The 13,528-nt window shown below is 32.3% G+C and overlaps 2 protein-coding genes across 2 annotated transcripts; both read left to right on the forward strand.

Moving 5' to 3' along the window:
* Positions 1-1,061: 1,061 nt before the first annotated feature.
* On the forward strand, positions 1,062-5,548 carry SYN1 (Rad21/Rec8-like family protein). The gene is made up of 20 exons (XM_079013951.1): positions 1,062-1,205; positions 1,381-1,449; positions 1,546-1,604; positions 1,683-1,727; positions 1,822-1,841; positions 1,925-2,001; positions 2,087-2,207; positions 2,303-2,378; positions 2,458-2,536; positions 2,633-2,751; positions 2,821-2,885; positions 2,967-3,143; positions 3,350-3,512; positions 3,684-3,766; positions 3,856-4,051; positions 4,419-4,485; positions 4,567-4,700; positions 4,776-4,869; positions 4,973-5,085; positions 5,240-5,548. Exons 1-20 carry the CDS (start codon positions 1,153-1,155, stop codon positions 5,320-5,322), a joined length of 1,893 nt encoding a protein of 630 aa, XP_078870077.1. The 5' UTR covers positions 1,062-1,152; the 3' UTR covers positions 5,323-5,548.
* Positions 5,549-6,861: 1,313 nt separating this feature from the next.
* On the forward strand, positions 6,862-10,747 carry LOC145066183 (uncharacterized). The gene is made up of 4 exons (XM_079013391.1): positions 6,862-7,460; positions 7,768-8,253; positions 9,177-9,680; positions 10,289-10,747. The coding sequence occupies exons 1-4, from the start codon at positions 6,960-6,962 to the stop codon at positions 10,370-10,372; spliced, it is 1,575 nt and encodes a 524-aa protein (XP_078869517.1). The 5' UTR covers positions 6,862-6,959; the 3' UTR covers positions 10,373-10,747.
* Positions 10,748-13,528: the final 2,781 nt, after the last annotated feature.

The raw sequence follows: 13,528 nt of genomic DNA on the forward strand, positions 1-13,528 counted from the left end.
ATTAAATTTAAAAATACTTCTGTTCATTATTGTTTAATGATAAAGAAAAACAAGATACATCATGAATAAAAATACACATCCATATAGATAACTTAGGAGGCAATGAATAAGAATAAGATATACTTAAAGTAATGTTTGTATTTCAAATAAATAATAAAATTATCAATTTATTGTTAATACTTTTGTTGATATACATTAACATTAAGACTTTTTTTTACTTAGTCTTATACTTTTAAACATATTTATTATAAAAAAATAGAATTTAACGAATATACAACCATATTGTTATTTGTAACTTATTACTTATGGATGTCGAAAATTAATAAATCCAATAATTGTTAGCAATCGGAAACATTTTGTTTATTTGCCTCACTCATATGTGATATTTAAAGAAAGCATTCAGCTCACCGGATATTAAATTTAAAAATACTTTTGTTCATTATTGTTTAATGATAAAGAAAAACAAGATACATCATGAATAAAAATACACATCCATTTAAATAACTTAGGAGGCAATGAATAAGAATAAGATATACTTAAAGTAATGTTTGTATTTCAAATAAATAATAAAATTATCAATTTATTGTTAATACTTTTGTTGATATACATTAACATTAAGAATTTTTTTTTACTTAGTCTTATACTTTTAAACATATTTATTATAAAAAAATAGAGTTTAACGAATATACAACCATATTGTTATTTGTAACTTATTACTTATGGATGTGGAAAATTAATAAATCCTATAATTGTTAACATGTTTTCTCTTTCCTTCGTTTAGATAAATTACAATAGTAATAATAAGATGTAACAAGATAAATTAGAAAATTGGGCTATATATCGATGCACAACGTACCAACACTGGAAGCATACATTTAAGGGAAAGTACACGTGGCAGGTTAAACAGATGGGTAGCATGGAAAACTATGATGTGAACGGTAGCACTAGAATGGAACCACGACATTCTTACCACATGCTTCCACCCTCCCGCCTAAAATCCGTTATTGCGAATGCACACTCTCACTCTCAAATCTCACTTTGTATGTGGGAATTTCCTCTTCACACACACACAGACACACACAGATACATAAGCAAACGACCGCCATTAACAACTCTCTGTTCGTTTTCATCTCTGCAACCAACTCAGAGAAAATGTTTTACTCTCACCAGCTCCTTGCTCGCAAAGCTCCTCTCGGACAAATCTGGTATGGAATCGATAGTAATAATCCCCTACGTGTGTTTTCGATTAAGTGAAGCTTAATTTATTTTATTGATTCGAGGTTGAATGAACTTTTAGATTCTCATATTGGAGTAACTGCAGGGATTTGATTGAATCTCGTCATTAATTTTATTTCATTCTCGTTTTTTTGGTTTATTAAGGATGGCGGCAACAATGCATGCGAAAATCAATAGGAGGAAGCTCGACAAGCTTAACATCATCAACATCTGGTATTGATTCACTTCATTTTGTACCTAATTAATAGCATCAGTTATGTTTCGTTTTTCAGTTCGCTTTAGTTGATGATCTCACTGATTGAATTGCAGTGAAGAAATTTTGAATCCATCAGTTCCAATGGCTCTCAGATTATCTGGAATTCTCATGGGTAAATTGGTTAAACAATTTATTCGACATTTTTGTTGTTGACATTGATTTTTCTCAAATTGCTTTTCGTAATTCTCAGGTGGAGTCGTTATTGTCTACGAGCGCAAAGTAAAACTTCTCTATGGTAATCTCTTCGATTTAATTCATTCATTGTTTGAATTATGTGTTGCTAGAAAATGCAATTGTTCTTAAACTCCAATTTTGTTTTTTATTTACAGAGGATGTGACTCGTTTTCTGGTACACTCTCAATTCCGTTTGTCTACATTCCCGCTTTGCTTTTCCATGTACTTGATGAAAACTGAAAGAGATGAATTACCCAGGTGGAAATCAATGAAGCATGGAAGGTTAAAACTGTTCGAGATCCTACCATACTTCCTAAGGGCAAGTCTCATGCCAAGTAAGTCGTAATTTCCGTTCACACATTGATGATTGCTTTTTTTAATCTCATAGTTTTGATTTCCATTTATTGTTACATTATGTAGATATGAAGATGTCACACTCCCTGATAACATACCCACAGACCTAGGCGAAATTGAGCAACCTCTTCAGTTTTCTAACTCAGAAACACAAAGAGAGTTTCATAGAAGTGCTTATACTGAAATGGTAATATGTCCAATAGAGTGATAAAAATGACCATCTCCCTTTATTCTATTCTACATCAAAGTTCAAAAAACAGATTTATTCCTTTTTTTGTGCAGAAACTTGACAGCATAAATGAAGCCTACATCAGCCACAACCAGGGCAAGAAAGATATCCCTCAGGATCATCATCAAGGTCTTTTAACTTCATCAAAAATTATCACAGATTTTCAGATTTCTCAAACCTTTCCTGATAAATTTATATGTGATCTCAGCTAATATTGATGATATCACAATGTGTGACAAATTTGATTCACACCAGACTGAAGCAGGTCTCTTCAATCTTTTTGAGAGGTAGGTTACTAGGTTTTGATGCTAAGTGAACTTTCTACATAGAAAAAATGAGCATACCTTAATCGGTAAATTTAACTTTAACACTCTTATGAACAGGTTTGACATCGATGAGGACGAAGAAACGCAAGTGAATTCAGCTTTCCATGATCATACTGACATACCAAATACTCTTATCCCCTCTCCACCTCCACAAGAAGAACCCCAAATTCAAAACCGTAAGTATCAGTTTATTGTCTCAATTGTAGTGATGTGTAAGAAAAGTTACTGACTTTTATGTTTTGTAGCTGATGAGATCCATGAGCAACACCCAGGAGAAGTTCCCAATCCCCAAGTTTCTGATGAAGATAAGGTAAAATATTCATTCAGTAATTCACTTCCACAATAACATTTAAACATATGAGTTGGTTTAAATGATAATTAAATGTTGTAGGCACAGTACAACAGTCCACACAACAGTCCACAGAGGCGAAAACCAACCAGAAGAACTACAAGAAGAGTCACAACTACTTTAATGGATCATGGACAAACTATAATTCCTGGACCAATGTATCAATTTTGGCTTCAGAATACTTCTGATATTGTCTCAAGAAGAGGACAGAAGAGAAAAGTATGTTTTTCATCCATGTACTTTTTTGTTCTTAACTGCAAATTGTGTAGAATAGGAACATACTTTACCCTTTCTACCAAGATGGGAAATGTACTTTATTTTTTGCCTTTAATAACAAATTATTTACCGATAATAACAATGTACTTACCACTATCATGTTCTTTTTTTTTTTAATAATTGACTGCTGCATCTAAATATCAATACAGCTCATGCGCAATAACACACACTCTGTAAAGATAGCCAGACTCATGGATCTACCACCAGTTTCTCTTGTTTGTGGCTTGGTTGGAAACAATGATATTTATTATCCTCTTCCAATATTAAAACTGTGGACAAAAAGCATTCAACCTTTGCATGATTCTCCTTCAGGTATGAACTCTCTATTAACATACTTCTAGCATGATGTTTTTGGAAAATTGCAGTGTGGGCCAGCTTAGGGGTTATTTGCAGAATAACCCTTATATAAAAGCATACTTATGATAATTTGTTAATTATTACAATGATAATAATGAATATAACAATTTCATCTATTGGATTTAGGGAACAACTCGCCACCTCATCCACCAGCACCATCATCATCATCACCCCCAGAAAGAAACAATTATCATGACCCAATAAGCCCTGTAAGCCTAATCATTTAACACTTTTCATTCATTTAATCAATAAATATATAATTAACATAAATTTTTTTATGATGAACATGAACCTTTAGCCTTTTGAAGATAACCATGGTGAAGTTGGATCTGGATCATTAGGGGTATCCATAGAGAATATAAGGGTAAATATTATGGATAACAATGAGGTGATGCCTCCTTCAATCCCCATGGAAAAGTCAACAACCAACCATGTCAACAGTGGAGTAAGTGTATCTGCGGTCAACAGGGGGACTGTTACACCGTCAAATTCAGGTATATTTATATAATGGACATTTTCTTTATAATTCGTAATTTTTTTTCCTATTAATACAGAATGAGGCATAAAAATGTTGTATACATAAACTATTTTTCTTTTCTGGACTAGATAAATAGTATGAAGGAAAGACTAAATGACCATTTTACTCTTTATATTCCATAAAACAAAATTTCACAAAATTAATCAAGTTTAACAATTTTCATCAACTTTAATGTCAAATGGGCAGATAGGTAAAATATTAGTGTATTAATACATTAAGCTAAGTCAAAAAAGAAACATCAAGGTATAGTGTATCTAGATTAAGTGCTTAACCCATTAATCTTATTATTATTATTATTATTATTATTATTATTTTAACAACAGGTGACGATGTTAGATCCATGCCAAGTGCAGAAATTGCAGCACATGGCTCAGATGTCAACTCTGGAAGGTGAGTGTGGTTTAAATTTAAGTAGAGTTAGAGATAGAGAGCCACAAGTCAAGTGTGAGGTTTGACGTTTGAGTTTTTCAGGTCAAACAAGAAGAGACTTTTCTCATCAACTAGACGAAGAAGTGGGAGTAACCTTGAACCAGTTGTAGAGGAGCTGTATGGGAATTACTCTGATCCAATTTTCAAGCTATCTGAACTATCAGAAAACCAAAATGGTACTATATAACTATTTTTAAAATGTCTCCTCACTATTTTTACACCTAATTAATCTGTTTAATTACTTTCATCAGATCTGGTGGTAGAAACTGGAACAGGACCAACACAAACACAAAAAGACCCCATACCTGATCAACCAGTGGAGCAGTTAACTGATTCTATCCGAATGTAATCAACACTATATATATTATTATTATTATTATTATTATTATTATTTTTAATAGTATATAGATTAAATGAAAATATGTCTGTTTTTGATATGTGTATATAGGCAACTGAAGATGCATTTTGATGCACCGGGGTCTCCTCAAACGGAATCACTTAACCAGCTTGCATTGGGATTGAACAGGAAAGCAGCTGCTGGTTTATTTTATCAGACTTGTGGTATTTTAACTTTCTTCCTAATCATATATACTTTTTTTAAAATTATATATATATATATATATATATATATATATATATATATATATATATATATATATATATATATATATATATATATATATATATATATATGAATTATGGAACATGCATACAGTTATGGCGACCCGTTGTTTCATAAGGGTGGAACAGAGAGTCGCTTATGGAGACATTCTAATTTCTAGGGGTGCCAAGATGTGAGAGATAGAATTAGAACGAGACTTGGAAGAATTTATGCAGTTGTTATGTTTCCTTTTATTATATATAGTTTAACAATATACTTTAAGTTGCACTAAAGATATAAAAAAATCCTTAGGATTAATTCTAGCTAGTTTATGAGGACTATATGTATCTGCAAAGAGATATGTGCTGCTTTTTAGAATATACTATATCTTTGCCCAGCTATTATAATGACCCTTTTGTAGTATATTTTTTTGTTAGTTGACCTACTTAATTAGATAAATGTTTACATGTTCCTACCAAAAAATTATACCGTTGGCATGGGCTATATTCAACTTTATAAGTTATTAATAATACGAAATTTATGTACTGATATATTTTCTTTATGTTTTTAAATATACATTTTTATCTATAAAGAAATATATGCAACATGATCAATATTGCTTGAGTGAATCATATCCAATGTTGTAGATTGATTTAATAGTTTTAACCTTAAAATACATAGTCTATATTTTATACTCGCAAACAGATGTTTTAATTTAATCCACATTAATTATTAATGCTTATGGAAAATATATTTAACTTTTTCAAATGAACGGTCATAGACATGCTTTTTTGGCTTCGATATAAAATCAGTCATTTAATCATTTTATCACCGTATTAATAGAAAAAAAAAAAGAACTGAAATTAACTTGATACTAAAAATCTTATAATAAAAATAACAAGATACACGAAAAAATGATTGTATATTGGGACACAGTTCAACAGACCTCCAAAAACGTCCGTGGTTTTATATTGCATGATTACATTACTCTCTCTCTCTCTCTCTCTCTTAGTTTTGTGTTAGTTTCTTCCATAGATGTTAAAAAAAAAATTATGCATGACCTGCAAGATTCTTTAGTAATTACGAGTGAAACTCTTTGATATTCTTGATCTTTTGCTCTAAAGTATTAGACCTTGTGTCAACCATAACAATTCGCATCAACAGACAAGTCAACCAACCTTGAGGCCCGGGGTGTTTGAGTTTTCAAATTTACAAACTTTAAAATATGAGAATGTATCATGTTTCTTTTTTTTTTTTTTTTTTAAAAATCATTAACAAAAATTGTTGTGCTAACAAATCCAAAGATGAGGTAACCAATCTAAAATGTTAAGAAGGTAGTCGTAAATTTAAATCATTTGCACTATGAAATCGTTAGATTAAGTGATTAACACACACAAATAAAGTTATATTGTGTACTATAAAGTATTTGAAGACAACTATAATTTGTATTATATAAAAGAATCCTTTTCTTAGCTTGTTAGTTATTTGTTATAAAACCTAGATAAAGGCTGGCTGATTTATATGTTGTTATGTTACGGGTTAGTAAAAGAAGACGCAATGCCTTACACTTTAGATCAAAAAACCAGAAATGACTTTGTTTAATCGAAAATGGAGGTCTAAAATGTAGGATCCCTTTATTTGTAGGCCCACTTAGCCTAGTCCAATATCATTTTTAGGTTAGCCTAGCCCAGCGGCCCAAATTGGATGAAAACTGAAGGAGCAGCAAGGCACATCGATTGATCGCTGTGCCTTTGGCTTGGACGTCTAACCTCTCTCATCCCACCCAGCTTTGGACTGCATCAAACGAACAACACACAGAACAGCGAAATCGGAAATGGTGAAAGACGAAAATGAAAATCCAGTTTCAGAAGTAGATGAAGACGAGGAAGAATTATCAAATGGAGAGGACGAGGAAGAAGAAGATTTTGATGAGGATGAAGATGAGGAAGACGAGGAAGAAGAAGAACCACCAGTAACATCGGAATCTAGAATGCGAGCTGAAAGAGCAAGAATGGAAGGAGTCTTTCATCGGATTTCTTCTGAGAGAGTTCCATTGAGAGTCCATGATGTGGTGATCAAAGGAAACATGAAGACTAAAGAATCGTTAATCGAAGCTGAAATCGGAGCCCTAAAAACCGCCACGTCAGTCCAAGAGCTGCTTCAGGCGGCGACGATTGCGAATGCCAGGCTTCAAAAGCTCGATATATTTGATTCCGTAAACATCACGCTTGATTCAGGACCGTCTGAATTGCCTGGGACTTCTAATGTGATTGTTGAAGTTGTTGAGTCCAAAAACCCTCTCACTGGTGATATTGGCATTTTCACGAAGCCTGAGGTACTAGTTTCCGTTTATTTTCCGACTTTGCAGTTATATAATGTTACGGTGTTTGGAGTAATATATTGATCATTTTGTTGATGATAAGTGTTTTTGATTGCTATCTATGTTTATACAATCATTTACAGTTTACATCGTGTGACATTCAGTCATTTATGATGCTAATTTTGATCATCAAGGTTTTCAATATAGACTTAGTTTTGTAGGATGAAGTAATCGTTCATGAGGCCAAGGGCCAAGGGTTTTTTCTTCTGTTAAAGATGCATTTCATTTTTCATATAACATATTTCATCACTTGCTTCTGCAGGCTAGATCTTGGTCACTTGAAGGATCACTTAAACTCAAAAACTTATTTGGATATGGAGATTTGTGGGATGGTTCTTTATCTTATGGGTGGGACCAAACATCAGAAGCTAGTGTTGGCATCTCTTTGCCAAGATTCATGAGATTGTTCACTCCTGTTATGGCTCGAGTATCCCTTCTTTCTCAAGACTGGCTCAAATTCTCCTCTTATAAAGAGCAAGCACTCGGCCTATCTCTTGGTCTGCTTTCAACCAAGCACCATGATTTAGCATATAATCTTTCTTGGCGCACGTTGACTGACCCATCACAAATGGCTTCTGAGTCAATAAGAAGGCAACTTGGACACGGTTTACTATCACATTTGAAGTATACTTTTAAGATTGATAAGAGGAACTCACCTCTTAGACCCACTAGAGGGTTTGCTTTTGTTTCTTCTTCTCAACTTGGAGGCATTTTTCCTGATTATCGCAGCTTGCGTTTTGTACGCCAGGTATGTCCTCATCGTATTCCGAATTTTCAGTTGTTCTTGACTCGTTTTGCATGTGAAATAAGATGCTTTTACATATAATCAAGCTTCCCCGGCTTCATTCCCAGAACAAAAAAAAATAGCTATAAGCTTAATGTTTGCAACATGTGTATGTGCTATATAGTATATACAATCCAATACAAAAGAGTCATACCTCATAAAGAGACATACCTGCCTGATGTCGAAAGGATTGTTAGGCCAAAATTAGGGCATTGTTATCCTATTGATTTTAGCTTTGAACTAATTCGTTACTTAGATGGAAACTTTGCATGTTCTAAGGGTCTGTTTGATGAGCTTTATTGGTTAAGCACTTAATATGGAAAGCTGATACATTATTATTTTTTTCCATCCAACTCCTCTCACGTTAAAGTTGATGATTGTTAAAAATTGTTTGGTGGAATGTAAAGGTAAAATGATCATTTAGTCCCATTCACAGGTTAGGTTTATTCAGTCTAGAAAAGAAAAGAAAAGAAACGTGCATTATGTATACCACACTTATCCAAACGAACACATTACCCCATTCAGCCACCTTAATGAGAAAAGAAAAAGAAACAATCCCTAAGAATTATGATAGACAGGAAAAGCATAATTGGTGGCTACAACTTCTAGGTGATAAGCTTGTGAGTTAGTCCAACAAAAAGCAACTTAGTATCAACATCAGTCATCAACTGAGGAGTTTGAAATGTATGTTGGTGCTCTGAAATTGTAATAGAATTTGGAATGTTAGCTCACCCTAACCCCAAAGGCCAAAGTAGCTCCTGAAATATATTGATTATTATGACATCCTCATGATTTCACTTTAATCAATCATGTAACTCTACTTTGTCGTACTATATATTGTTAAACAAAATGAATAAACACATGGATTCTGATTTTTTTTTTAATAGGAATTTGATCTTCGATATGCTTTACCTTTGGGTTTTGCACGTGCTGCTCTCAACTTTGGAGTTGCTGGTGGTGTACTTTTCCCATGGGGAAGTGAATTCCTGAACACACCCACATCTTTACCTGATCGATTCTTCTTAGGTGGGAACTCCTCTCCCGTTTGCTCATTGGGAGGGCCCACATCCTTATTGGGCTTCAAAACCAGGGGATTAGGCCCAAGTGAACCAAAACGCCAATTCAAAACAAACTCTGAAGATACAAATTCTGAAAGAGATTTTGTTGGGGGAGACCTTGCTGTTACTGGCTTTGCAGACCTTTCTTTTGATCTCCCTTTGAAGGTGTTGAGAGATTGTAATATTCATGCACATGCGTTTGCTTGTGCTGGAAGTCTAACCAAATTAACTGAAAATTCATTTCGTGACTTTTCCTTCCAAAAGTACCGTGACTCCTTCCGTAGCTCTGCGGGCTTTGGGCTTATTGTACCAACTAAATTGTTTCGCATGGAGGTTAGTCCCTTTTCAAGGCTGCCTACTTTCAAATTAGGGCATTTTTACTTTCTTTTTAACTTAATAAGCTTAATGGGTTAAACACTTGATTTGGACAACTAACCATAGTAGAATGGCTTAATGGGTTAAAGCCAAAAAAAAATAAAAATAACTGGCTTAATGTTTTAAATAACTAGCCCTTCTTTTTTCCCTCTCACATTTTAAAATTGATTAATATTGTGAAGTTTGTAATGCAAGGATAGAATGGTCATTTATTCTTTATTGGGTCTAGGCTCTAGAAGAGAAACAAAAGAAATAGGACCATCATCTATGTATATGTATGTATAACACTTTTTATCCTGACAGACTTCATCATCTATTCAGCTACTTTATCCATACATGACGTAATGGAGAAAAAAAAAACAAAAGAAACAGGCTCTTACCTGAACCTGATTATAGATAAAGCTATAATTGGGTTGATTTTTTAAAGTAGGAAGAAATAAAAGTAGGGATGGGAATGGGAATGGGAATGGGATGATATAATAAACAAAGGGATCAATGAAACTGCATTTCTTCTATCTTTTGTACAAGTATTATTATTAAAGTTGATTGTTTACTACTTTATTTAGGTGAACTACTGCTACATAGTGAGACAACATGAACATGATCGAGCAAAGACTGGTGTCCAATTTAGCTTTTCTTCACCATTATAGGATTCTCATCCTGGTTTCATCTCAAGTTCACAACAAACAAGCCATTAGCCGCTCCACCGCTGTGTCATGCGGTGAAGTGAAGGGTTCTTGTAATTTTGAAAAAAAAAAAAAACTACAGAAAATTAATAATCCATCTCAGTTATATGACAATTGACATGCTGCTTTGTTTGAATTGTTATATCTCATCTGTTGATGTTGTTAAGAATTTGTTTTGGAATTCGGAGATATGTGAGTGTGATTCTGGTTGTTTAGAAATTACGCGAAAGATAGTGAGTGAAGTTGGAATTATTGGGTATGTAATGTGTTGTTGTGTGATGCGATTCGATGTGCAGACGATTAATTTTGATTCAAAGGCAAGACAAGGCGTTTGATTGATTTGAGATCTTTGGGGGTGTGTGTGGTGTGGGCCCAGCTGTTTGATTGAGAGAGTATGAGCGCGTGAAAGACACTCATGAGTCATGGTATATGAATATGAGATTAAAAGGTGATCAAAGTGGGGACACAGCGATCTAACTGATTTGATATTAGCGGACCCTCACCCACCCACCCAGACCCACCCTCACCCTCTAGTGTTGTTCTTGGGTTTACCGTTTACCAAAAAAAAAACAAGGTTTATTGGTTTATACCATCGCAAAACGGTTTTTGCACTCAATTTATTTCCTATTTATTTACTCATCTATCTACTATTTTAGCTGGAAATAAATTTGATAAACTGTGTTCTAATGAAAATATCCGTATGAAGATGCCGTTTTACAATTACAACAAGAACTTACATTTCTAATTGAAATTATTATCTTCTATTGAATTTAACTTGTGTAATATAAATTATGTTATTATTATTTTTTTAATACAATTTGTATTTTATTTTGTTATTATTAAATTAGAGAATAAATGATAGTTTTATATAATAATATAATAAAGGGCGAATTTCGTATAAAAAAACAAATAAATTTATTTTGGACATAATAAGAGTTAACAAAATTTAGTGAAGTGCTGTAAAATAATACTAATAATTTGTTGTAAAAATGTCATGCTTTTTTGCCAGAAGACGATGTTCTTTCATAGAACAGAATTGTTACTTTTTGTAAATAGGAACATTTTGAGAATTTCGCCAACATAAAGTATTTTTTGAGACATAAGAATATGCAAAACAAAAGTGGGTTTTAGACGAAACCAATGGGTTAGAGTCAAGGTAAAACTCATTTTTCGTGATTTTTTTTTTGTTATACGTTATAATGGGTAGGATAATATGTAAAAACAAAAATGTTATTGTTGTATAACTCTCATTTTGTAAAAACAATAGGCTTCCATAGAAGCCAAGCATGAAATATTATGAAAGCCAAATACTTAATTGACTTTATTGAACCTAGTTTTTTTATACATTTAAAAGAAATATTCATATTAGTCAATTCATGATTTTTTTTATTTGGCAAAAAATAGATTTCTCTGTGAAAAAAAAATTTAAAAATTGTGGAAGATGATTGTATGGACTATTCAAATTTCAAAACGCAATTTCATAAAAGGTTTATTATACAATACTTTTAGACCAAATAAATATCACTTTTGTATAACCATCCCATTTTTTGTATTTTAGTGATTGACTATAAATAATCAATTAAACAAGACTTATTTATAAACATGAATAGCTTATAAACCAAAACTATTTGTGATTTATTTGTGAGATCAATGATGTGATGTGACTTGTTAATAACCGATTTAGATTGTTAATGGTTGTCGCCGGTCACCGTCGCCGTCACCGTGGCGTGATGATTAAATAGTTGCGAAATCAAATACGGGGCCGTTTCACATCCACCTCGAGAGTCGAGGCCCCAGCCCAAGTGGAGAGAGTAAAGCCCATTATCTCTGTCTTCTTTTTCTTCATTCCACCACTTCCCTTTGAAGTGACAATTTTCTTTTCCATTTTTCTAATTCTTCAATAAAATATATAACAACCATAAAACTTCTATTTACATTTATAGATTTTTATTTCATAAGAAAACATGTGGTCGTGATTATGCACTTGATCTTATCAAGACTTAAGAGTTTTGTCGTATGATTGATGATTTTTTATTATGCTTTTCTTATTTATTTTTTTTATAATGAATTTATGCGTCTAGGATTTGAAATCTTTGTTCCTTTATTGTGGCTTTCATTATTATAATTTAGACACATTCAATGTTTTTGCACACTTTGAAAAAACAAGTATATGGTAGGCTCTTGAAAAGGATGTAGAATAATGCTGAAACTAGTCAAAAGAATTATACTCAATTTTTCAATTTGCTGTCTTTATTATATCATAAATGATTTGAAATTTTTGTTACAAATTTATGATTAACCGTTCCGTTGTTTCGAATATTATAGCTATATGTCATCTCATATGATGGCAAGGACTAGAAATGAACTTGTGTTACGCTACATCCTTGTTGAGATTTGATATAATCACTTTTGGTGACATGGTTTCCATTTTTGTTACTAAAAAGAAAATGATTTCAAGTCTAAGATATTCAACCTATAATCAACTCTTGATTTCTAACTACCATGTTTGAAAAAACGCATATCATCCTCCTCATATTCAGAAAAAATATATTATTTGTTAACTATCGATTTTATCCAAAATTATGATAAAAATCTATAAACCGGTATTATTTAAGTGATCTGGTCGATGACATGAGTGGTTCATGTAATCCCTTGGCCTCTTATAAGATATCAATAGGTAAAACTCAATAAAAATATTATGCGGGTGATTATCGAGTTCTTAACTCATGATATCTTATAAGATATCAAAGAGATGACTTTGACCACCCATGTCTATCACTCATATCACATTGAATTGTTACATCATTTAAATGAAACAAATTAATAGATGGTTGTTCAAAATTTGGATAAAACAAATAAATAAAAAACATTATATCTTTTCTTAACAAGAAAATAATATGAGTTTTTTTTTTCATATATAAATATATCACTTCAACGTTACATCATTTTCTATTGTGATCCCTTTCACTTCGGTCTCACCTATGAAATAGACATCCATCATTTCCTCACATTTTTTAATTTTACTTTTAGTACAAACAAAAAATTTATTTACCAAAATAAATATAAATTTTTAATAAAAATAAATATAATTTGTTTATAAAAATAAATACAAAAATAATT

This window comes from Lactuca serriola, chromosome 8 (genome assembly GCF_051521515.1).
Source record: "Lactuca serriola cultivar US96UC23 chromosome 8, Lser_US96UC23_V15, whole genome shotgun sequence".
Lineage (NCBI taxonomy): Eukaryota > Viridiplantae > Streptophyta > Magnoliopsida > Asterales > Asteraceae > Lactuca > Lactuca serriola.

Bases quoted from the DNA above. Each gene is read 5' to 3' on its own strand.
- LOC145066183 (XM_079013391.1), top strand. From the start codon at position 6,960: ATGGTGAAAGACGAAAATGAAAATCCAGTTTCAGAAGTAGATGAAGAC. The intron at 7,461-7,767 runs GTACTAGTTTCC...TTGCTTCTGCAG, and splicing joins GCATTTTCACGAAGCCTGAG to GCTAGATCTTGGTCACTTGA. The intron at 9,681-10,288 runs GTTAGTCCCTTT...TACTTTATTTAG, and splicing joins CTAAATTGTTTCGCATGGAG to GTGAACTACTGCTACATAGT.
- SYN1 (XM_079013951.1), top strand. From the start codon at position 1,153: ATGTTTTACTCTCACCAGCTCCTTGCTCGCAAAGCTCCTCTCGGACAA. The intron at 4,486-4,566 runs GTGAGTGTGGTT...TGAGTTTTTCAG, and splicing joins TCAGATGTCAACTCTGGAAG to GTCAAACAAGAAGAGACTTT. The intron at 5,086-5,239 runs GTATTTTAACTT...ACATGCATACAG, and splicing joins TTTATTTTATCAGACTTGTG to TTATGGCGACCCGTTGTTTC.